We start from the raw sequence: 26,405 nt of genomic DNA on the forward strand, positions 1-26,405 counted from the left end.
AAAAAATAAGATGTTTGATAAAATCCAGTCCTAGCAAAGGTGTGGCATATCCTATTAAAAGATGTATAAAATTAGAAGTATAAACTTCTACTTCTATTAGAAGTGCACTGGAAATTTGTCAGTAACTACCAAATAAAATTTCACCATTTAAATATATATATACTGCACTGTTTAATAGCCCCCCAAATTGGAAATAAACCAAACGTCTACCCACAGGGGATATGTTAAATAAATTGTGGCAAAAATTCATACAAAAGATATAGCCCTTAAAAAATAAGTTAGATTTGTCTATGTGCTGATGGGTTTAAGCTTTAAAAATAATCTATACACATACATTATAGAAAATACATATTTTAAATGTTTTAGAAGAATACACATAAAACCTTACAGTAGTTCCCTTAAGGGGATGGAAAGAACCGGAAAGAGAGATCTTTTCATTTAATGCCTTTCTATAATTTTGAGTCTTTAACCATGTATATGTTACTTTTCTTTTTCAATTGTCATTTGGGACTAAGTGGTGAAATAATGAGCCATTTTAATTCATTAATTTTATATATTGAAAAAAATTAAATGTGATTTTGAAATCCAATATTTATCTTTCCCAGTTTGCTGTCCTTAACCAGTGGGGGGATATGTACGTGTGTGTGTGTGTGTGTGTGTGTGTGTGTGTGTGTGTGTGTGTGTGTGTGTGTGTGTGTGTGTGTGTGTGTGTGTGTGTTATCTATGAACTATACAAAAGGCAAATCTATGTTTTTAAAACATTCATACCTCATTACATACACAAAAATATCTAGACATTGCTAGAAATGGAGTAAATCATAAAAAGGTCATAACCTATAAAAGAATGTCAGCAAATCCAAGGACAAGGCATGATCAGCTGAGGACTGCTAATTCTCCTAAAGCCATGCTGCTTATTGGTCCTCCAAGGTATTAAAAATAAAAATTAGGAAGAAAGGGCTCACCTAACCTTCTTTATTTGCTTCATTTTTATATTATTTTCACTTACTTTGTCTAATCTCTACTACTCTTTTTTACCCTTCATGCCATGTCAACTTCCCCACACTATGATGCCATCTTTCGTTTTTGTTTCTAGTGTAGTAAAAACAGCAATGGTTAGCAGTTAGAAGACTTGCTTCCTTTCTTGCTAATTAGTTGTCTGACACTGGGCAAACTTCAGGGCCCATTTTTCTCATGTGACTAGGCATCAAAAGAGTAGTTGAATTAGAAGCCTTTTAAGATTCCTCTGACCTGCTGACTATGCCATTTCTAAGGTTCCTTCTAGCTCTAAAATTCTATGATTCTGAGGTCAAGAGACAGTTGAAGATGTGCCAAGTATCTTTCATACTGAGCTTGATACAGATTGAGCTTAATAATATGACATTCACCATTTCTTCATTCCAAGTATCTTCCATACTATTCTGAAAGTTTTTATTTGTACAAAATGATCACTAAGGTGCCTTCAGAGTCTATGGTTATGGACTGTTAAATCTCATCTTAACAAAAAATAGATATTCTTCTATACCTAAAATAACTTTTTAGAGTTATTTCTAGGGCTAGTTAAGATTATTTTTTCTTAGTTGAAACAAAATTTAACTTTTAGCAGATAAGTGCATTGCTTTTCCAGTATAGGAGCATAAAAGAAACAGTGAACAAAAAAACATGTGCCTTTGGATCAAGCCAAAAACTCAGAAAGTTTACACTTTAAGGGCACTTAGAATGACACTGCTGTGGAGGCTGATAGCAAAACCAGAAAAGCTCATCCATTTAGCAGTGTAATATAACCCTGAGGGGAGTCTGTCAATTGAAGCGTTATCACACTTTAAACTCTTTTTCACTCAAACTGTCAGGTATCTATTTATCATTTCTCTTTGGTAATTCAGCCATCGTAAACATAGACACCTTTAGTGACTTTGTAATTGGCCCTCATTACAATACCAAATTACCCTGAGGGCTTGCGAACAAGAAAAAGAATGTTCATGTACACCTATGAGCTAGGCATTCTGAGGCAGAATTAGGTCAAAACAACTACAAGCAGGTATCTTCAATTATTTATAATACTAATATTCAAAAATAAAAGAATTGTTTACTTGAAAACAGAACCCAAAGGCCAATGAAAAAGTCTATTGGATTTTTATTTTTACATGATTCAAACTTTGGAGGATAAAGACCAATCAAAAAACATAACCACCACTGCACAATTCTAGAGGATTACATAAAATATTTGCTTTCAATACACAATCTTAAACTTTATAATTGTTTTTACTAATGGGATAACAAACACATAATAAATTACATAATAATTTTCTCAATAACAAGTAGTAAAAGATAATGACAACGCCAGCAAGTCCTCTTACATAGACTATTATAGCCAGAAAACAAATTTCAAGCATTTGAGGAATTTAGTAGATCAGTTAGCCACTTACAGAAAGAAGTCTACTTAAATATAAAATTTATGGGGTTTTATCATGAAGAGCCTTTTCTCTATTTTATTTTTTTTTACCATTTGGCTTTTTAGTATTTTTATCTCTCTTTGAAGAGAACTTTTTAAATATACAGAGTGAAGAGATTTTACAGTTCCTCAGTTAATTAAAAAGAACTGATATGAAAACAAGTATGATCACAGAATTTCAACAACGGTTTTGATTCAATTATTCTGTATTCTCTTCCTGGTTCTGAACAAGTCATTTAAGTTTTTCCACTGAAGCCCCTTAGTAATTATACTTCATATTATCAGGTTTGAATATCTGTTGAAGTTTCTTTTGAATAACCCCAAATAAGGCTTGAAAAAATTTCCATCTAATAAAAGAAAGCACTGACAAAGAAAAGCATAAAACAAAATAATCTATTCGCATTATATGGTAGGAGGTGATATATCAATTAAATGAAACTCTAGAGGCTGTAGCTCTTAGCCTTTTGTGTAGAACCACTTATGTTTGACAAAATACAGAAAGACAGAACAACTTTCAAAATATATTAAAACATCATTGGTCATTTCATATACTATCAACTTATGCTTCACCAATAATTTCTGGGTATAATTCCAGACCCATAACTTCAATTTTAGAGTAAACTAGTTATCAAACTGGTACACAGACTGCCAAACTAATACTGCCAAAATATTATTAAAAAATCATGTCTTTAGTAAGAAAGATTTATCTACCTAGCTAAAATTCGTATTATTCTAAATATCCCTGGAAAATTTCAAAACCATCAACATATCTTCAGTTAATAATTTAACATAATTTTTTGAAAGAAGTCTGTACTAATCAGAATTATGAGACAGTATAGTCATTACATTTCTCAATTAAAAAACATTTAAAAATTTGCTCAAAGAGAGGGCCTATGTAAACTACCTTATTTTGAAGTTTTTAAATATGTTAAATACATTAATTAGATCTGGTTAGACTAAATCACTTAAATGTTTTTAATCTCCTCATATGACATCCATGTTTGACTATTTTGGGTAGAGAGATTTAAAAGAAGAAAGTATGAAGACGGGTGACTAAAATGAAAATTAATTTTCAAGGAAATAAATAAATATCCCCAAGCTTTAGGACAAAAACCCATAATTTAAAACTTGAGTAAAGACTTTCTTATAGTAAAATTATTTTTTAAAAAATATCAACACTAGCAATCAATTTGATTTTTGTAAGTTATTTGATTATTGCTGTAAATGTACATATAAAATGAACACATTAAAAAGTAATCAATCTTTTCAGCTAATTTTTCCTCTAAAATACATTAACTTACTCACATTTTTTCCATCTAGCAATTCCATGCACTTTTCATTTCTGTTGAAGTTACCTACTACTTCAGGATGGACACAAGTGTGATCCCTGCTGGAAAGAATAGTCATTGGGACCCCTGAGTATGCTGTCCTCCGGAGCTCTCTAGTAATCTGAGCAATCTGCTTGTGTGTGCGTGTCCCAAAATATATTTTGGGTATCTTGGACTTCGCCCCATGATCCTTCTTAGTGGTATTTGAAGAATCTTGACTGTCTCCTTGTTTAGTAGAACAATAGCACCTAGAACAGTTACCAGGGGGCTGTAACAAAGGAAAGAAAAGATAACTAATGTCTGGACTACCATAAAATTGTTATCAAACCTCTCATGGAATCAAAACTATAAGCAGTGAATCACAACCGTCAGATAAAGAGAAATTCATGATGTTACATCATCTAAAACTTGCCATTAAAGAAAAAACTACAAATTCAATTTCAAATTGGTTCTCCTTCATAAATAAATGATAAACCATTTTATCATTATAAATGATGTTTCCATATTTGCATTGTATTCTAACATACTACTCCAACTCTCAAATTCCAAATGTTTTAAGTATATTTTAATTATCCTCTTTTATAAATTATAAAAATAAGATAAAACAAAGGACAATTTTCATTTTTGCTTAGGCTTCAAGTGAACTTGTGATATTACAATTTAGAGTTGATAGTGCTATTTTTCTTTACAGCACAGTCCATTCAAATATCCTATAATATACCAACATCTTAAAAAGCATTTTAAATATAGCTTACAGAAGAATAGAAATATCAAGCTGAATCTAAAGCATCAGTCAAAAACAAGAAAAGAAAACTATTCTCTAGCAAAAGTATGGAAATGAATGCAAATTATTAATATTTAATAATAAAGGCAGGTTGCTTGTGTGGAACAAGTACATCTGAAATTCAATTACCTGTCATGGAATGTAAATCCATCAGTAAAATTACCAGTCAGGATAGCTTTTCCTGGACAATTTTACTCAATTCAGTTTCATAATTAAAATAGTTATATAAAGGCACCTTATGGAACATCAGGAGTTTAGTCTAGTATTTAGCTGGTTTTTCTCTCCTGTTTCCAAACTCTCAAAAATAAAAAAATTTAAAAAGCTTTATGCTATATATTAGAACCCAGGGATTCTTAATAACTACTCCCTTCTCAACCTCAGTTACTATAAAATGAGACAGAATGCAGCCTCATTTAAGAGAAAGACTATGAAATGGTTAGTTTATAGGAATGGTCACTGATAGGGAAAAAAACTAAATAGCACAGTAGCTTAAGAGAATTTGTACTAGAGAGTTTTAGTTTAGTAGAACAAACACACCATTTAACTGCAGATTTTTTTAAAATTATAATCAGTAAGATTAGCCTTCATAAACAAATGCTAAGTCATAGCATGTTACACCACAATACTGGGGATCAAGCTGTCTTTTAGCCTCAACTCAGTGGAAAAGCAAGTTCAAATTACTCCCAGTCTCGCTCAACCTTGTCCGCCATTAAATATTACAATACATGATAGAATGGATGTAAATGTGACCCTTCTGGAGCTGTCACTCACTGGGATAAAAGGTTCACTGATGTGCCAAATAAACAGTCAGTCAAAGCAGATAAAGTTACAGCCATGCTGGAATTGTTACATTCCCCTCTCAGGTTGCCAGTAACAGCAGATTTCATTACAGAGTGCTGCCACATTAAATAGCCAGTTCCAAATATCCTGCCTTCTATATTGAATAATTACTTATTCACTGAAAGGATAAAAAGAAGAGTTATGAATGGGGCTCTTGTCAACAGTGAGGCAGGAAACAGCTGACATGTGGTTTATGTTACATATGTTGCAATATCTAACAATTTATGGTCACACAGAAAATGGCATGCAAACTATATCATGATATTTCTGACTGAATTCCTTTCTAGCCTTTGCAATGATCACACTAATTAATTAACTCAGTAAAAGAATTAAGGTAACTCTTGGTAGCAGAATTAGTTGACTTTTCCATACCTTCAATCTTTCACTCAATTATACTATATCTCTTCCCTATGATACAGTTAAATTCACTCTGAATATTAGAATGCTAGGGATCAATGCATTGTTATATTCCACATGGATATATTATATACAAGCATAAAAGTAACTCAATAATGTGGCCTTTTTTCAAAGCTCGGAAAACCTACTTTTTGATATAACACTTTTCAACATGAATTCCACTTAAAGCTTTATCACCCACTCCTTTTATTTTAATTCCACTATTTTTCTAAACAAAAAATTCAAATGCTACAGAAAAATACAAAGTAAGTCAACCACCACCACAAATAACTTGCAGACCCTTCTACATATAATTTTATCTTCCATATTTTTTCAAATAGAAAGGGATGCTATTATATAGACTTATAACTTGCTGCCTTGTATTCAAATGTTTTAATTCTTAAAAGGGGTATTTGCACTAATAATTTTAAAAAGGGATCTGCTTATCTTAAAATATTATGCTAGTAGCTGTACTAACAAAAGTAAAAGATCAAGAACTAGCTTCAGAAAACTCTTCCCACTAGAGCAGCTTCATTTAGGTAACTTAAATTAGTTTTTCACTCCATAACTGAGAAAATTTTAAACCACAGCCAATTTTATACTAAAAATGTTTTCTGTTTAAGTCTTAAAATGCTCTGAAGTAATTTTACCATCTATGAACTCAAGGGTGACTCCTCAAAGAAGATGGTTTTTCAGTGGGTGGTTGCACAAGTAGAGTAGAAGACAGAAATTAAGAAAGGTGATTCTTATTTATTTGCAATATTACAGGGGAATTATTTCTTCAGAAGTGATCTTCTATTGGAGTTTCTATTTAAAGGATTCGGTATAATCATATTTGAAGATGGAAAAAAATGAATGTAGCAATAGAACAGAGGCTTAAAACAGACAATTATTTAGTAACAAAAGAGAATTATTTGTACCAAAATCAGCAAGTTTCAATTCTGTAAGAAAACCAGAGAAAGAATCCTGAAACAGCAATGACAGGAAGTCATAATATCCTCCACTCCAATAATAGGCTAATATTTTCTGGCCTCTCTCTGAAACCCTTTGACCTAGGGGTTTTGAAACAATAGATGAACAAAATTAAATATTTTTCACTAAGCATTTCTCCTGCTAACAAATGATCAAGTTTATCTTTCATAGGGATGTCTTCCTTTTGTTTTTGCTCTTTAAATTTACAGAGACTATATTAGGAAACTGGAGAATAAATTAAAAAATATTCTCTCTCATCTAATATATCTGAACGTCAAGAAGACAAAACACATGGGCTCCCAACACCTGTAATCTCTAAGAACTGTAAATAGCTACACTGTATGGTAGAACAAAACTCTTTAAGAGATGGCTTCTTTTCCCATAGCTGGAAACTGTCTAGAGTTCTTTTACTTCAACAAAAGGCAAGAAAACTTAACCCAAATAACAGCAAAAAAATCTATTATCATTTAAAGAGAAACACAAGAGATACATGTGGGTGTGACAGCTCTATTATTAGTTCCACATGCAGGAGTCAATTGTTTAAAAATACATTTCAAATTTACAGTAGCCAAAACTGTTCTTAGGTCAACAACCAAGGATTTTAGAAAATTTTGTGTCTAACAATTTCTATTTATTCCCTCTCCTGTCATACTACATAGAGACATATATTGAAATTTTTTGAAAGGATAAAGAAAGAATATAACATTTGATCTTGAAAGGCCAACTGCTGATTCCTTGCCACTATTCCTTTCACAAGGCTACAATCAGAAGTTTAAGTAGATTAAGATAACTACATCAACCTCTAAAGTTTCATAGTTCTCTCCAGCCTTTCCCCACAACAACAACAAAAATTACTATGCCTAAATACTTGGAAAAATAAAAATTAGCATGGTGACTATGCCTTAAAAAGAAAAATAATAAAGGAGTAGTTAGAAACTATTGCATTGTCAGAGATGTTATTTTGTAAATTCATAAATCAGGGGAGTATCTAAAAGCTGTTTATGAACTGAATTCTAAAAGCAAGCATAAAAGGATATATTTAATATGAAAGATAAGTAATAAAGAAGTGGAGAGGAAAAGAGACCAAAAAGAATCTTACTGGTATGAAATAAAGGGAAAACTAGGTCCATGAAATAGTAACATATGTGCATGCATTGTCTTTCAACCACACTCCAAATTATTTGAGGACAGAAACTGTCTTACATTACTTCATCTACTCATTCATTGAGCATGGTGTTTTGCATATAACTGTAACTTAATTTTTTTAAATTGATAGATTGTGACTAATGTCCTTAAACCAAATACTGTACCCATGTACCACATTTTATCTGTAGATGCTTAACTGATGCCCTAATTTGAAGTCCTTCACATATCAAAAAATTACTTCAAAATAAAAAGGTTAGCTTTTAAAAGAAAAAATACAGGACAATTTGTTATTTTTCAAGAATAAAAAGAAAAATCATCTTGTTATGCTAATATCTGGGCCACGGTAGTTGTGGGTGACAAACACATATCCTGATATATTCATTATTAATAGCTGTCATTTATTAAGGCTGTCCCTGTGCTAAGCACTCTACATGTACTCTCTCATTCATTCATTCATTCAAGAAACATTAGAATTCCTGATATATCAAGCCAAGTAGAAGACAATGACAAGGGTCACTTCACCCCACTGACAAAGAGGGCTTTACTTTTTAATTGTTCTACAAGGTGTGTTTATCAATACCAGTTTCGCTCAGGAGGTAAAGAACTGTTTAAAGTTGGTACTCTAAGTGCATTATTTCCTGAATGCAACTACAAAATATTCTTAAGGATAAGCTATACAATTTATTTCACAAAAACTATTTTAACTTATTATTAGTTGACATTTAAGTCAAATATTTTCTAACAGGATGGATATTATATTCCAAAAGGGAAAAAAACAAAAATTCTCAAATAAGAGACTCTTTAGAGCAAGATTCAACAAACTTTTTCTGTAAAGGGCCAGAAAATAAATATTCTAGGTTTTGTGGGCCATAAACTCTCTGTCCCTATACAGGAAAATATCTTCATTATCTCAACATAGGAAAGGATTTCTTAAACAATACACCAAAAGCACAAATGACTGAAATCACAATCTCGAGAAGATATGTGCACTGTATATAACCAACTGAGGATCATTATTCACAATATATAAAGAATTCCAGCAAATCAATTTTTAAAAAACAAACCCAATAGAAGAAAAAGAGCCCAAGAACAAGAAAACCACAGGAGAGAAAAGCGGAAAAGCCAATAAACTTCTGAAAAGATGTGCAACCTAATGCTCAACCTCATTACTAATTAGGAAAATGCAAATTAAAACCATAATTAGATTCCATTTCACATCCACCAGACTGGGTAGAGAGGATATACAGCAACTCTCTCATACATTGCTGATCCAAGTATAAAGTGGCACATCCACTTTGGAGAACAAATTGGTGATCTAGTGAAATCAAGGATACATAGACCCTTTGATCCAGCATGACCCTGCTAGGCATATATGCCAGAGAAACTCTTGCAAATTAAGACAGATACAATAGGGATATTCTTTGCAGTACTGTTTTAATAGTGAGGAAAATAAGCCAAGTGTGTCAACAAAACAATGGATAAACTGTGGAGTTCTGTCAATCTATGGACTATTGTATATAATAAAAAAATATGAACCAGAGAGTCCCATGTATTGACATAAATATCAAAAAAAATTGTTGAGCAGGCTGAGTATGACTTAAATAACATTTTATTTTCCCCATAAACTTCCAAACAAACTGATGACAGGAATAAAACTATGAAAACTTTATGAAAAGAATTAGGAATCCCCACTATGGTAGATAACCCTTGGAGCTAAGGACTGTAGTAGACAATATACCTGAAAAATGCTTAAAAGGAACCTAAAACAGCAAATACACTTGTTCGTCCTCAGCAGCTTAATACCTAGCAGAATAACTTTCATCTTAATCCATCCTGACCAAAATTTTCAACTAATTTATTAGGAAATAGGTTCTTAATTTACATCCATGGACTGTTACAGAGGAGAGAGTTTGAGATCACCCAGAAACTACAAACACAATTTTGTATGTATTTTTAGAAAGTTAGTCCATAACTTTCATCATGTACTCAAAGAAGATTGTGACTTATTTGGATGAGGGCTTTATTCCAGAATTTATGTCTGATTTTACAATGGAAATAAAATAGAAATAGCATTTTCTTAACAACCAACTTGGTTAGTCACATTAATTCTGTAAAGGAATAAACAAGTTGACAGTCCAAAGGAGATAATTTTATAAAGGTTCCTCTACTGTTTGTAAATTAATTTCTCTTTTAATGTTTGTTAATTACATAATGTTAACATAATTCTAAAATACTTAGTTCACTGATGTATATTTCTAACTCCATTTTACATATGGTAAAGTAAAATCTAAAGTTCTTCAAGTTGCTACAAAATTCATGATAATTTGTGAGAAGCTGGAAGTCATAACCTTAAATCTTAAAGCTTTAACAGGATCATTTTTACCTACGATTTAACTTGGCAAAAAAGCAAAATACTGCCCTTTTTTATTTCAAAGCATCATGCACCTAAAGAGTTAGTGGTAAAAAAGTCAATGAATACTGAATTATACTTTGAGGCATATGAAGGAGGGTTTACTGTTAACCTTTATCAACCATTTGCTGTTGTCCAAGCCACCTAAACAGGTACTGAATGCCTGTTGTGCAAAATCTCACATAAGCACACACTCTAGTAAGATAGCAAAAGTGACATAACTATACCTTTTCCACTATTCTTTTTTAAAAATTCAAACAGTAGTACTCTACTGCCAGTTTCATGATTAAACTGCACAAGGCAGCTGTTTATCTACTCACAGCAACCAGCAGGTGAACCTGATTCAATATTTATCACAGGCTTTCACAGATCACTGCTAACCAAGCAAACGTTTTAATTAAGCTGGAACTTGCTTCAAAGAGCTCATTCAAGATGTCAATCGGCAGGTAAGGGATCAGATACAGTGTCAGGTGAGAGTGTGTAATACAAATCCACAACTTTCTTCATCCCATTGCTGTAAATTAGCCTGCTCTAAAGTTCAGACTCTGATTGTAACAGACTGCCAGTCTCCTGGAATGTGTAACTGAAGTCACTCAAATTCTATTGTGAAGGTTGTAAGCAATATGTTAAACTGCAATGGGCTAGCACATTAAGACAGATCCTTTTCACGGTTGTTTTTTGATACCGTAAGTGTTTGTTACCCTACTCTCCACTTACTGTTTACTTTCTTGCCTAGTGTAAATGGGAATTCCTTAACACAGTTGCCTCAGATTCTGAAAAGTTTATAATCAAGGAAAACCCAAAGTGGTATTTTTAATTTTTAATCTAAATTTATACTAGAACAATTATATTCTGTAAGACTTCTCAGTTTAAGAACAAACACATCATAAAGATGACCAACCTGTATAAAGCAAAAATTCTCCTGGTATAGTAGAACTTATACAGATGTGACTATAGCAATGAGTCTCAAAGTATAGTGATTAGTCACACTGACCAACTTCATGACAAATACCTGGGGTATTCACAACAACAACAACAAAAAGGGAAAAAGAAGAATCAAAGAAAGGAAATGGGAGAGAAAGGGAAAGTTCTTCCTTCAAGAAGAATGCTAGCTAAAAATTATAAATAGAATGACAAAATTTTAAAAATCACCATTTTGCAACTCCCATGTAATAAGTGATTCCTGCAAGGTACATAAATGGATGCTAAAATCACTGGGTGAAAAGCTGTTGGGAAACAAGATATTCACATAGTTTCCAAACATCACCCCACAGATTACTTATTAATTACAAAAGAAAAATGTGCCTTTATAATGGAGACCTGGTAGTCACCACTTTAACCAAGTGGTCAATTTTAACATTAGCAGTAGTGAGACAAAGTGGCATTAAGTGCCTCTTGATGTGATATAATAAGAAATATGTTTATGTACTCTTCTTGAACAAAACTGCATGATTATGAAATCCAAACAATCAAGCCATGAATCAAAAAGATCCCAGGAATAGAGAACCCGTGGTAAAAAGACATATATGTGTATTATTTAGTTGGTGAAAATTAATCCAGCTGCACTCTTGTGATATTTGCACTTGTATATTATACTTCAAAAATCCTATCCCTTGGGATTGCCTGACATTTTTATTTTCTCCTTTATTGTATAGTATTTTGGTATTTTTCAAACTTTCTTCAATGACCCTTTGAAAATGAGAAAACAAAGCCATCCTGCGACATCATCTTCTACATACTGACCAAAATGCTATAAATAAAACTTATACAAAATAGACATTTTTGCGTCTTTCACCACCATTAAAAATTAGTAGACAAGGGCTTCCCTGGTGGCACAGCAGTTGAAGAGTCCGCCTGCCGATGCAGGGGACACGGGTTCGTGCCCCAGTCCGGGAAGATTCCACATACCGTGGAGCGGCTGAGCCCGTAAGCCATGGCCGCTGAGCCTGTGCGTCCGGGGCCTGTGCTCCACAACGGGAGAGGCCACAGCAGTGAGAAGCCCACGTACCGCAAAAAAAAAAATTTAGTAGACAAGTTGGGACTTCCCTGGTGGACCAGTGGGTAAGACTCCACGCTCCCAATGCAGCAGGCCTGGATTTGATCCCTGATCAGGGAACTAGATCCTGTATGCATGCCACAACTAAGAGTCTACCTGCCACAACTAAAGATCCCGCATGCCACAATGAAGATCCCATGTGCTTCAACGAAGATCCTGACTGCCACAACTAAGACCTGGCCCAGCCTAAATAAATAAATTTTAAAAATTTTTAAAAAAATTAGTAGACAAGTTATTATCAATATACAAGCCTCTAAAGCAGCACTACCCAATAGAACTCTCTGCGATGGTGGAATGTTCTTTACCTGAACTATTGAATGTACTTGCCACTAGCCACATGTGGCTACTGAGAACCTGAAATGTGATTAGTGCAACTGAGGAACTGAATTTTAATTAAATTAAATAGTCACATGTGGCTAGCAGCTACCATAGCAGAAGTGTAGATTTTAAATATTACCACAGGACTAAAGAGAAAATTTTGACTTAGACCAGTGTTCAGTCTGGTGCCAAACTTCCAATGGAATTCAAATCCGCATAGTAAGAATTTTATTCATAGATGCTATCCTGGGCTTCCCTGGTGGTGCAGTGGTTAAGAATCCGCCTGCCAATGCAGGGGACACAGGTTCGAGCCCTGGTCCGGGAAGATCCCATGTGCTGCGGAGCAACTAAGCCCGTGCGCCACAACTACTGAGCCTGCACTCTAGAGCCCATGAGCCACAACTCCTGAAGCCCTTGCGCCTAGAGCCCGTGCTCGGCAACAAGAGAAGCCACCGCAGTGAGAAGCCCGCGCACCACAACGAAGAGTAGCCCCTGCTCGCCGCAACTAGAGAAAGCCCGCACGCAGCAATGAAGACCCAACGCAGCCAATAATAATAAATGAAAAAAATAAATAAATTCATAGATGCTATCCTAATAGAGTAACCCTTCAGTTTGCTGTATTCAACTCTCTTAAAACCTCCTGTTTCAAATAGCTATATTACTTGATGAAGACAATGTTAAAATTAACAATTAATTAATTATTACTGTGGGTTCTAAACTTAATCTGGAAAATAAACTAGTGAGAATAACCAAAAAATTTTAGAAAAAAGATGGTTAAAAATAGTATATATTCTCATATATGTAAGAATTTAGTATATATGATAAAGATGTTATACTAGGCATCTCTTTAGACACATGTTCAACTCTTTATTCTGAAAACAGTTCATCAATTATAGCCCCTGCTGAAAAGGCAGACCCAGTATCTACATTAATACCACATGACCAAGCCCAACCACACTCCCAAATATAGCAAGACCAGTAAGATTCACTTTCCTAGGAATCTGTATTTGGGTCATTTAGACTGAGTTGATTAAACTACAGGGAACAGACCAGAACATTTCATAGACTTTAAGCCTTTCATTTTGAGATGTGATGGTAAGGTCATATAACAGAGAATAAGTATCCAGAAAAAATCTACAAAAACGAGAGAACTCTGCACACAGAGGCAGAAAAGACACGCTTGAGGCCCCAAAGAGAAGACAGAAGCTGCCTAAAAACCTCTCAGTTCCAATAGGGCAGCTGTATATCTTGCTTGATCCTTCTGGAGTAGGCTTCTAATTCTTCAAAAGCAAATCACTCCTGATTAAGTCAGGGGTTGAAATATCAGAGAAATAACAAGAGAGAATTTTCCTAAATTGAAAACGTCTCTGAATCTTCAATATAATAATTAAACCCACTAAGTAACTAGCATCGTAAATGAAAAAGACTCTCACTTAAACATCCAGTCATAGAGATTAGAAATTATAGAACAGCCATTCAAAAGAATGCAATGTAGTCATTAAAAATGATGTAGAAAAATATCAAATGACATCAAAACACAGTACTGATCTATTATTACAAGGAGAGATAATTGGACATTATTTGCCTCCTGAGTAATGTTAACAGCAAGCATACAGGACTTGTGTTATTCTGAAAAACAAAAAAGAAAAAAACAAGGACAAAATCAAACCTGAATCTAATTCAACCTGTAGACCTAACTACCATTACTAGAAATATGGGGATAGAGGACAATCTTAAATGACACCAGGTGGACAAATTCAAACAAATCCTGAATATGAGGAATCCCACAGAACAAATAACACAGTTTTTTCAACAAATAAATGGCACCTCTCTTAAAAGAAATGTCATGCACATACCTTGTTTGGATTCTGATATTTAAAAAGCCAACTCTAAAATGACATTTTTTAAGCAATCCAAGAAAATTGTAACCAGGATGGATATTAGACTAAGAATTACTGTTTTTTTCCAGCTATAATAATATTACTTTTTAAATGTCATTGCTATGGGTTTTGTTTGTTTGCTTGTTTTTTTGCGGTACGCGGGCCTCTCACTGCTGCAGCCTCTCCTGTTGTGGAGCACAGGCTCCGGAGCGCAGGCTCAGCGGCCATGGCTCACGGGCCCAGCCGCTCCGCGGCATGTGGGATCCTCCAGGACCAGGGCACGAACCCGTGTCCCCTGCATCAGCAGGTGGACTCTCAACCACTGCACCACAAGGGAAGCCCCATTGCTATGTTTTTTAAAGTGTTTATCTGTTTTAAATATATAAATTGTTTTATGGGTAAATAGATATATGATGTCTGATAGCTGCTTTAAAATATTCTAGTCCCTCACCCTTTCCTCCACTGATTCCCCCAAAAAAGAAAAGAAAAAAACGGCAGGGGGTAAATAAAACAAACAGGGGAGGTAAAATATATTGATAATTGTTAAAGCTGAGTGATGGGCACAAGAAGCTTCATTATTCTGCCCTCTCTCTGCTTCGTATATGAAATTTCCTAAAAAAAAGATTCTAAAAATAAGGAGCATTTACAAATATGTTTCTATAAAACAAATACAACATTGATCCTAAACCAGATCTAGATAAACTTTCTCTCAGTTTATCTAGGTTTGGTGTAATATCACTAATGAATATTATCTGGCAGCCCAAGATGGCAGAGTAGAAAGACCCTGAGCTCACCTCCTCTCATAAGCACACCAAAACCACAACTAACTGCAGAACAACCATTGATGAAAATGAAACTAATGAATTATTAAAACAATGAATTCTAAATGTAATAGCAAATAGGACTCTTCTACACATACACAAAACACACAAAACCAAAAAACCAAGAACAAAAGTATAATTCAGTATTAGGACATTTATCAATACACTTTAACATATTAAAAAATAAAATGTGAAAATAAATCTTATTCACCTTTACAGTTTAATATTAATCCTTGATGAAAATGCTGAACAAAATAGGAATAAAATGACTAACAAGAAAAAATATATGATTAATATATAATTAAATCAATAATATAATTTGTCATTTAACATATAATGTATATATAAAAAATATATAACTTATACGTTTTACTATTATAACTTATATACATATGTAAAAGGTTTCAAAAGCCAGTATCATGCTTACTTACAGAAACTAGAAGCACTCTCATTAAGGTCTCAAATGAGACAAGGATGACCATACGTCCCGGGTGCCTGGGACTATCTGAGTTTATATCTGTTCTTTCAGCATATATGATCATTCAACCTGTTACTATTATTATACTTAACACTTTTTTCCTGAGATATTATAAAAATTGCAAAGAAGGTAAATGATCATTATTTACAGAAGATATGACTGTATACTTGGAAAACCTGAGAAAATGTATTGAAACTATTACAAATAGAAGAATTCATTAATGTGGCTCAGGAAAAAACAACAACAACGACAGTAAATGTGGTTTGGGGGAAACAAAGAGAAACTAATATTCTTTATGTATAAAACTACAACTAATTAGAAAATGTAATAGAAGAAAAAATCTCAATTACACAGAAATAAAAGGTAAATTACTAAGAATCAACTTAAAAATCAACTTAAAAATACATTTAAGAAGTTAGTAAGAGGATGCTTAATTAATTAGATATGGGATATCCTTTCACGATCTACATGTATATCAAATCATCATGATGTATACTTTAAATATCTTACAATTTTGTCAATCATACCTCAATAAAGCTGAAAAAAATAAGAAAACTTTAAACATGACTGAAGGAAATAAAGAAAACATCAGAAACAAAGCATGGTCTTAAGTAGATGACTTACTATCATAAAGAAGTCAGTTCTCTTCCAAATAATCTATAAAATATATCAAGGATATTTTGTTAACTATATAGGTTAACTCTAAAGTACATACGTAAAAATAAACAAGCAAGAATAGCCAAGACATCTTAAATAAAAGGGTCATAAAGAGGAGCTAGACACATAAAATATTAATGAACTACAATAATCAAAACAGTATAGATCAATGAAAAAGAAAATAGAAAAGTCCAGAAATAGAACTAGATACATTAAGGAATTTGGAATGCAAACATTATAAACAAAGTCAAAAGACCAAGAACAAATCAGTTATTTTTTTTAAAAAACGCTGTTCTGGAATTCATAACACAAATAAAGGCCTAATTTAATACTGAAGAACCCTGTAAAACAGTAAAAAAGAAAAGAAAAAAAGACCAACAACCTAATTGACACAGGAGATAACCAGATTATTTGAAAAGATACTCAACCTCCCTCATAACAAGAAAGATAAGTATACATTAAAAGTATGAGGGCTTCCCTGGTGGCGCAGTGGTTGAGAGTCTGCCTGCTGATGCAGGGGACACGGGCTCGTGCCCCGGTCCAGGAGGATCCCACATGCCGCGGAGCGGCTGGGCCCGTGAGCCATGGCCGCTGAGCCTGCGCGTCCAGAGCCTGTGCTCCGCAGCGGGAGAGGCCACAACAGTGAGAGGCCCGCGTACCGCAAAGAAAAAAAAAAAGTATGAGATGCATTTTTTAACCAATCAGGCAGAAAAATGATCAAAGACTTTGATAACACACTTATTTGCGAGAGACTAGAGACACATATATGTGTTTGATATGAGTATGTACATGTACACCATGTATATAATTTGTCTATATATTATATGTATATCCTTGCTTTTACAATTCTGATAGGATTCACAAGAAACCAATAACAATAGCTGCATCTGGGGCAGGAAACAGAATGGCTGAGAAACTGAGTGTGGGAGACTTTTTAATATAAACCCTTTTGTTCTTCTTGTTTTTTATAACATAGACATTATCACTTTTCAAAGATAGATAAGTAAAATGTAAGTTTTAAAAATTAAAATACCAAATTGCCTTCCTCTGGTATTATAGACATACTAACTCCCTATAATGTTGATAACAATGTATACAGAGGTAGGATATACTGACATCACAATTTTATTCTCAAAAGAGAATGAAGACTCAGTGAACATTACTAGTAGTAGCAACAACAGCAACAACAATCTCACACTAGTTATAACTGCACAAGATAAAATTTTCTCATTGACTGAAAACTGACAGAAGAACCAATTATGTGACAAAACTGTGACTAGCAAAACTTCAAATAGAAATACTAAATATGTTAGAACAGTGTGGTACTAGCACAAATACAGACAAAAATAATCGAATCAAATAGAAAAGTCAGAAAGAAACTCTCGTACATATAGTCAAATAACTCTCAACCAGGGTGCTAAGACCATTCAGTGGGAAAAGGACAATTTTTTCAACAAATAATGCTGTCAAAAATGGATATTCACATACAAAACAATGAAGTTAGATGCTAACCTTATACTATATATAAAAATTAACTAAAAATGGATCAAAAACTTAAAAATAAGAGCTGAAACTACAAAACTTTACCAAAAGTATAGGCAACAAAAGCAAAAAAAAAAGGTAAACTGGATTTCATGAAAATTAAAAACCTTTGTGCATCAAAGACACCACCAAACAGAATGAAAGGCAATCCACAGAATGGGAAAAAATATCTGTAAAATCTAAAAAGGGGTTAATGTCCAGAATATACAAAGAACTCCAACTCAGCAACAACAAGAAACAAATAACCCTATTCAAAAAAATAGGCAAAGGGCTTGAATAGACATTTCTCCAAAGAAGATATACAAATGGACAATAAGCACATGAAAAAATGTTCAACATCCCTATCATTAGGAAATGCAAATCAAAACCGAAAAGACATACCATTTCACATCCATCAGGATGGTTATTATTTAAAAAGAAAAGAAAACAAAATAGAAAATTACAAGTGTCTGGCAAGGATGTGAAGAAACTGGAACCTTCCTGCGAATTCCCTGGTGATCCAGTGGTTAGGGGTCCGTGCTTCCACTGTGGGGAGCATAGGTTCAATCCCTAGTCGGGAAACTAAGATCTCACACACTGCAAGGCACGGACAAAAAAAAAGAAAAAGAAACTGGAAACTTCCTACATTGCTGGTGGAAATATGAAATAGCACAGTCACTGTGGAAAACTGGATGGAAATTCCTCAAAAAATTAAACAGAATTACCATGTGATCCAGCAATCACACTTCTGGGTATATATCCATAAGAAGTGAAAGCAGCGACTTGAACACATAGATATTTGTACACCAACGTTTATACAGCAGCATTATTCACAGTAGCCAAAAGAGGAAAACAACCCAAATACCCACTGAAGTATGACTGGATATTCCATAATGGAATTCCATAAATGGAATATTATTTAATCATAAAAAGGAAAGGAATTGTGACACATGCTACAACATGGATGAACACTGAAGACATGCTAAGTGAAATAACTCAGACACAAAAGGACAAACATTGTATGATTCCACTTATATGAGGTTCCTAGAGTAGTCAAATTCACAGAGACAGAAAGGAGAATGGTAGTTACCAGCGGCTGAGGCAAGGGGGAATAGGAGTTACTGTTTAACAGTTACAGAGTTTCATAGATCAATGGGACAAGATAGAAAGCCCAGAGATAAACCCACGCACCTATGGTCAACTAATCTATGACAAACGAGGCAAGGATATACAATGGAGAAAAGACAGTCCCTTCAGTAAGTGGTGCTGGGAAAATTGGACAGCTACATGTAAAAGAATGAAACTATAACACTCCCTAACACCATACACAAAAATAAACTCAAAATGGATTAGAGACCTAAATGTAAGACTGGACACTATAAAACTCTTAGAGGAAAACATAGGAAGAACACTCTTTGACATAAATCACAGCAAGATCTTTTTTGATCCACCTCCTAGAGTAATGGGAATAAAACCCAAAAATAAACAAATGGGATCTAATGAAACTTCAAAGCTTTTGCATAGCAAAGGAAAACATAAACAACACGAAAAGACAACCCTCAGAATGGGAGAAAATATTTGCATACAAATCAATGGACAAAGGATTAATCTCCAAAATATATAAACATTTCATGCAGCTCAATATTAAAAAAACAAACAACCCAATCCAAAAATGGGGAGAACACCTAAATAGACATTTCTACAAAGAAGACATACTGATGGCCAAGAAGCACATGAAAAGCTGCTCAACATCACTATTAGAGAAATGCAAACCAAAACTACAATGAGGTATCACCTCACACCAGTTAGAATGGGCATCATCAGAAAATCTACAAACAACAAATGCTGGAGAGGGTGTGGAGAAAAGGGAACCCTCTTGCACTGTTGGTGGGAATATAAACTGATACAGCCACTATGGAGAACAGTATGGAGGTTCCTTAAAAAACTAAAAGTAGAATTACCATATGATCCAGCAATCCCACTACTGGGCATATACCCAGAGAAAACCATAATTCAAAAAGACACATGCACCCCAATGTTCACTGCAGCACTATTTACAATAGCCAGGTCATGGAAGCAACCTAAATGCCCATCAACAGATGACTGGATAAAGAAGATGTGGTACATATATACAATGGAATATTACTCAGTCATAAAAAGGAACACAATTGGGTCATTTGTTGAGACATGGATGGATCTAGACTGCCATACAGAGTGAAGTAAGTCAGAAAGAGAAAAACAAATATCGTATATTAACGCATATATGTGGAACCTAGAAAAATGGTACAGATGAACCAGTTTGCAGGGTAGAAATTGAGACACAGATGTAGAGAACAAATGTATGGACACCAAGGGGGGAAAGCAGCAGGTGGGTGGGGGTGGGGGTGGGGGTATGATGAATTGGGCGATTGGGATTGACATGTATACACTGATGTGTAAAAAATTGATGACTAATAAGAACCTGCTATATAAAACAAAATAAAATTCAAAAAAAAATAGTTACAGAGTTTCAGTTTGGGAAGATGAAAACATTCTGGTTGCATAGCAATGTGAATAGACTTAATGCCACTGAACCGAACACAAAAAATGGTTAAAACAGTAAATTTTCTTACATACACTGTATCATATTTTTTTTTAAATGAAGGGAAAGAAAAGCTGAGAAAAATCTGTTAGGAGCAGGTCTGCACTACAAATGTTAAAGCTTTTCAAGCTAAAAGAAAAATTATACAAAATAGAAACGAACCTACATAAAGGAATGAAGGGCACCAGAAGTAACAAATAGGAAAATGAGGGAAGAAATAATTTTCCTGATTTGTAAATTTATGTAAAATAACGAAGGTAGACTTCCGGTTTCCATTTTTGAATATAAATAGCTTGGAAGTCACCACTCCATCCTAACAAGTAAAAAGCTGAAAAGACTGAAAAATCAACAACTTTTCCTGGGTTTGTAAGAGAGGGGAGGACAAACCATTGCCTTTAAGATTGGAGAGACAGACAGGTGAATAGAGGGAGTAATAGCACACAGGAGCAGAGACACCAGTGGAAACCAGTGCAGGAACAAGTGCTGGGCTAACAAAACCTGAAATGTAAGTGATGAACTGCTAGAGGCTCAGTATGCATAACTCTCTGAGTTAAAAATTCCAGGGGTGCCCAGTCATGGAGGGCTCCCAAATATTGTGACATTTACGTCCAGGAGCCAGACCAGGTTCCTACAATACACATCAGAGAAATATACCCTTGTGCTCCTAGTAAGGGGAGTTGAAAAGGAACCATTTTGAAATACCAGGGCACTTTGTTCTTCTTAACAAAGCCTGCCCTCAGGGGAAACTAGTTAACCAGAGCCTAACCAGCTGGGGTATTATCGGAGTCTAATCTAATACCCAACTCTAGCAGTCTAGCAGTCCCTTCTATATCGGAGAAGAGAAAAAAACAACTCCAGTCCACTCAAGCCATCCTGTCCCACCTAAGGGGGTGAAAAACCTGAGAAACTTCTGTGAAGTTCCCAGTCCAGAGGCACAGGCTCACTAAAAGACTAAGACCCAATCATGGGATATAGAACACTTGCCCTCCCTGCCATATCTCACCACCAAATTACTAAAGGCCTGTTTAAAGCAACTTCTTTTACCCAGTATGTCATGTCCAGCTAACAAGAAAAAAATTATAAGGCATACCAAAAGGCAAAAAACACAACCTGAAGAGACTGAGCAAGCATCAAAGCCAGATATGTCAGGGATGTTAGAATTATCATATCAGGAATTTAAAACAACTATGATTAATATGCTAAAGGCTCTACTGGATAAAGCATATAGCACGTAAGAGCAGACAAGCAATGTAAGCTGAGAGACAGAAGTCCTAAGGAAGAATTTTTTTAATGCTAGGAATAAAACACTGTAGCAGAAATGAAAAATGCTTTTGATGGGCTTCTTAGTAGACTGGACATGGCTGACAAAGGACTCTCTGAGCTAGATATATCAATAGAATGCTTGAAAACAAAAAACCTAAGAAAAATCTGAAAAAAACAGAACAGAATATCCAAGGACTGTGGGACAACTACAAAAGTTAAGATATGCATAAAGGGAATACTAGAAGGAAAAAAAAGAAAGGAACAGAAGACATATTTGAAGTAATAATGACCAAGATTTTCCCCAAACTGATGTCAGGCACCAAACCACAGATTCAGGAAGCTCAGAGAACACCAAACAAGATAAATGTCCAAAAAATTACATGTAAACATATCATCTTCAAACTACAGAAAATCAAAGATAAAAAAAAAAAATCCTGAAAGAAACCAGTTACCCACAGAGGAACAAAGATAAGAATTACATCCAACTTCTCCTTGAAAGCATGCAAGCAAGAAGAGAGTGGAGTGAAATATTTAAAGCGTTGACAGAAAGAAAACACCAACCTAAAATTCTGTACCCTGAGAAATTGTCCTTCAAAAGTGAAGGAGAAATAAAGACTTTCTCAAACAAAAATTGAGGGAATTTGTTGCCAGTAACTTTCAAGAAATATTAAAAGAAGTTCTTCAAAGAGAGGAAAAATTCTTTATATACATAAAGTAAGAAAGAGCATGGAAAAAGGAATAGTAAATATGAATTTAAAACTTTCATTTTTCTTATTTGACCTAACATATAACAGTTTGTTCAAAATAATAATACCAATAATATCAATAAATAATAGTATACAGTTGACCCTTAAAACAGGTTTGAACTGCACAGTTCCACTTACGTAAGTTTTTTTTGGTAAATATATTGGAAATTTTTTTGAAGATTTGCAAGAATTTGAAAAAACTCACAGATGAACCATGGAGCTTAGAAATACAAATAAATAAATAAATAGGAAAAAGGTATGTCATAAATGCATGAAATATACGTAGATGCTAGTCTATCCTTACATAGGCATAAGGTGAGTGATATTTAATATAAAATTAATGTGTTAGTTTTCTTACTATTTTATAACTTTCAAAGAATTACATTACCATATAATATTCCTCTCTGTTTCATAACTGGAGAAACTGCACATCAGCATATCATCACAGGTAAGTGTTTTTTAAAAAATGTAACAATGTTTCCAATACCATATTACGAATATGACTGTAATACTTTATACCTTACAATTTTAAATGATTCATTCATTCATGTATAGGTCAGGCTACTGTGAAGCAACTGTATCAATTACACTAAGTTACCGTAAAGTAAACATACTGCTGCTTTTTCATTATCAACGTATGAATTTTTATACCTCTAAATAAATATACATTTCTTTTTCACATCATCTTTTCATTTTTGATGTCCAGTGTTAGAAATGCATATAACATTTACAGTGCTTTGTATCATATAAGATAATATTGTTGTAGGTATTGACAGATGCTTCATCATCTTATAGATGATGTAAACTTACAGTATTGATACAGTACTGTAGATATATTTTCTCTTCCTTATGATTTTCTTAATAACATTTTCCTCTCTCTAGCTTACTTTATTGTAAGAATACATATAACATGCAAAATATGCATTAATTGACTTTATGTTATCTATTGGTAAGGCTTCTGGTCAACAGTAGGCTACTAGTACTTAAGTTTTGGGGGAGTCAAAAATTATACACAGATTTTTGACTGCTGGGGGGGTGGTGCCCCTAACCCCTGCATCGTTCAAGAGTCAACTGTATATGCGTGAAATAAATGACAGCAATCATACAAGGGATGGAGTGAGGAATTAAGATTACACTGTTATTTTTATAAGGTACTCACACTACCCATGAAGTGATATAGTGTTATGGGAAAGCACATTTGGATTTGCCATAAATACATATTGCAAAACCTAGGGCAACCAGTAAAAAAGGGGAAGGGAGGGAGGGAGGGAAGGAATATGATGGTTATGCTAGAAATGAGAGAAAATGGAATCAAATAAAATACTTATTTAGTGTCTGTGCCACTGCACAGGGCCAGAGCCCACCTGGGCCAGACCCTGGGCCACTACCTGGGCCAAGCCCCACGCGTGCGTCCCACTGGTGCTCCCTGCGGTGGCAGAAGTTCTGCAGGTTGTATTGAACTTGGGACCTCTGCAAAGAAGACCATCTGGGTTTTTTTCGTTCCGAGATTGCAGCCTCCAGCCACACACGAGTGCTGGATATGTACCAGGCAATGCTGAGGGAGAGCAAGCACTTCAGTGCCGACAACTACAGAACTTACACCATCAGGAGGATAAGAGATGTCTTCAGAGAAAATAAGAATGTAAAGGATCCTGTAAAAATTCAAGCCCTAATGAATAAAGCCAAAAGAGACCCTGGGATAATCCATAGACAGGTCCACATTGGCCAACTATATTTGACTGACAAGCTTGTCAGTTAGAATCAAGAGAAGCCCAGGACCTAGGGAGCTGGGACCAGCCACCACCGGCAGCCATGGACCACCTTCAGCATCCATTCTGCTTTGCATGGGGGCTCCCAGCAGACCACGAGTGGCCTTTGCATCAGCTTTAAATAGGCTCTTGCTGTATCTGCCCTAAGAACTGATAAACTGAATGAGGTTTCCATTCTTCTGCAGCCTTAGTGACAAAGGATGGCTGTCTCTCCTTGGTTCAAGTGTTAGAATGAAGAGCTGGAGCTCCTCAAAAGACTGTTGTGTATTATTGTGTCTCCTCCACCCCACCTCTCTTTTGTAGCTCCTCAGCACTTGTATAGAGCATTTCCAGATTTTGTTTGTTGGTCCTTGACAATAAACTACAAAATGCATAAAAATAGTGGGAAACAAAAAGAGGAACACAGAACAAAAGCAAAAAATAGAAAACAGTCATAAATATGGTAAATATTAATCCAACCTTATAAATAATCACTTTTAACATCAATGGTCTAAATACACCAATTAAAAGACAAATTGTCAAAGAAGATCATAAAACAAGACCCAAATATTTGATGTCTAAAAGAAACCCACTTTAGAGATGAAAAAACTTATATATTAAAAGTAAATGAAGGGAGAAATATATACCATGCTAACACTAATCAGAAGAAAGCAGAGTACCTATATTAATTCCAACACAGAAGACCTCAAAGAAAGGAAAGTTATCAGAGATTAAAAAAAAAAAAGGGCATTACATAATGATAAAGGGGCCAATTCTCCAAGAAAAAAATACCAATCCTTAACATGTATGTGCCTAACAACAGTGTGTCAAACTATATGGAGCAAAAATTAATAGAACTGCAAGAGAAACAGATAAATCCACTATCATAGGTGGAGTTGCTATCAGAAATGGACAAACCTAGCAAGCAGAAAATCACTAAGGACATAGCTGAACTCAACAATATCACCAATCAACTGGATATAACTGACATAACTGAAGTAGTCTATAGACTACTTCATAGTCTATAGACTACTTCATACAACAGTGGTAGAATACACATTCTTCCCAACTTCACGTGGACCATTTACCAAGATAGACCACATTCTGGAGATAAAACATACTTTAACAAGTTTAAAAAAATAAAAATCATAACAATGTCTGCACTCAGACCACAATCGAATTAAATTAGAAATCAGTAACAGAAAGATAACTAGAATATCCCAAAATATGTGAGGATTAAACAACACATGGCTAAATAACACATGGATCAATGAAAAAATCCCAAGAGAAATTTAAAAATAGTTTGAGCTTAATGAAAATAAAAACACACCTTATCAAAATACATGGTAGGCAGTGAAAGTAGTATTGTGAGAAGAATTTATAGCACTGAAAGCATATATTAGAAAAGAAGAAAGATCTAAAGTCAATAATCTAAGCTGCTACCTTAGAAAACTAGAAAAAGAGCAAACTAAATCCAAATTAAGCAGAAGAAAAGAATAATAATTAGAGCTTAAATCAGTGAAATTGAAACCAGAACCTCAATGGAGAAAAATCAATGAAACCAAAAACCTGCTTCTTTGAAAAAAAATCAATAAAATCAGTAAGTCTCTAGCCAGGCTCACTAAGAAAAAAAGAGAGAAGACAAAAATTACTAATACCAGAAATGAAAGAGCAACATCACTACAGAGCCTATGGATGCTAAGGATAATTAAAAAAACATACTATGAACAACTCTATGCCCACAAATTTGATAATCTAATGAAATAGACCAATTCCTTGAAAGATACAATTTGCCAAATCTGACACAAGAAGAAATGGACAATATGAATAGGCCTAGATGTATTAAACAATTAAATCAATAATTAGTAACCTTCCAAAAAGAGAGCACCACATCCAGACAGGTTCACTTGTGAATTCTACCAAACATTTAAGGAAGAAACTACACCAGTTCTCTGCAATCTTTTTCAGAAGATAGATGCAGAGGGAATGCTGCCAACTCATTCTATTAGGC

At 34.3% G+C, this 26,405-nt stretch overlaps 2 protein-coding genes across 2 annotated transcripts in view; one reads left to right on the forward strand and one right to left on the reverse strand.

Moving 5' to 3' along the window:
- The window catches only part of BRIP1 (BRCA1 interacting helicase 1), a 196,288-nt gene that overhangs the window by 123,832 nt on the left and 46,051 nt on the right, over positions 1-26,405 (reverse strand). The window contains 1 exon segment of the mRNA XM_033431634.2: positions 3,755-4,045. Coding sequence (XP_033287525.1) covers positions 3,755-4,045 — 291 coding nt within the window.
- LOC117202116 (LYR motif-containing protein 4-like) lies at positions 22,186-24,766 on the forward strand. Its single transcript, XM_033431803.2, has 2 exons — positions 22,186-22,282; positions 24,128-24,766. Exons 1-2 carry the CDS (start codon positions 22,186-22,188, stop codon positions 24,403-24,405), a joined length of 375 nt encoding a protein of 124 aa, XP_033287694.1. The 3' UTR covers positions 24,406-24,766.

Source organism: Orcinus orca, chromosome 19 (assembly GCF_937001465.1).
Source record: "Orcinus orca chromosome 19, mOrcOrc1.1, whole genome shotgun sequence".
Lineage (NCBI taxonomy): Eukaryota > Metazoa > Chordata > Mammalia > Artiodactyla > Delphinidae > Orcinus > Orcinus orca.

Coding starts and splice junctions, on each gene's coding strand:
- LOC117202116 (XM_033431803.2), top strand. CDS start 22,186: ATGACCAAGATTTTCCCCAAACTGATGTCAGGCACCAAACCACAGATT. Junction 22,283..24,127: donor AAATGTCCAAAAAATTACAT/GTAAACATATCA, acceptor TCTGCAAAGAAG/ACCATCTGGGTTTTTTTCGT.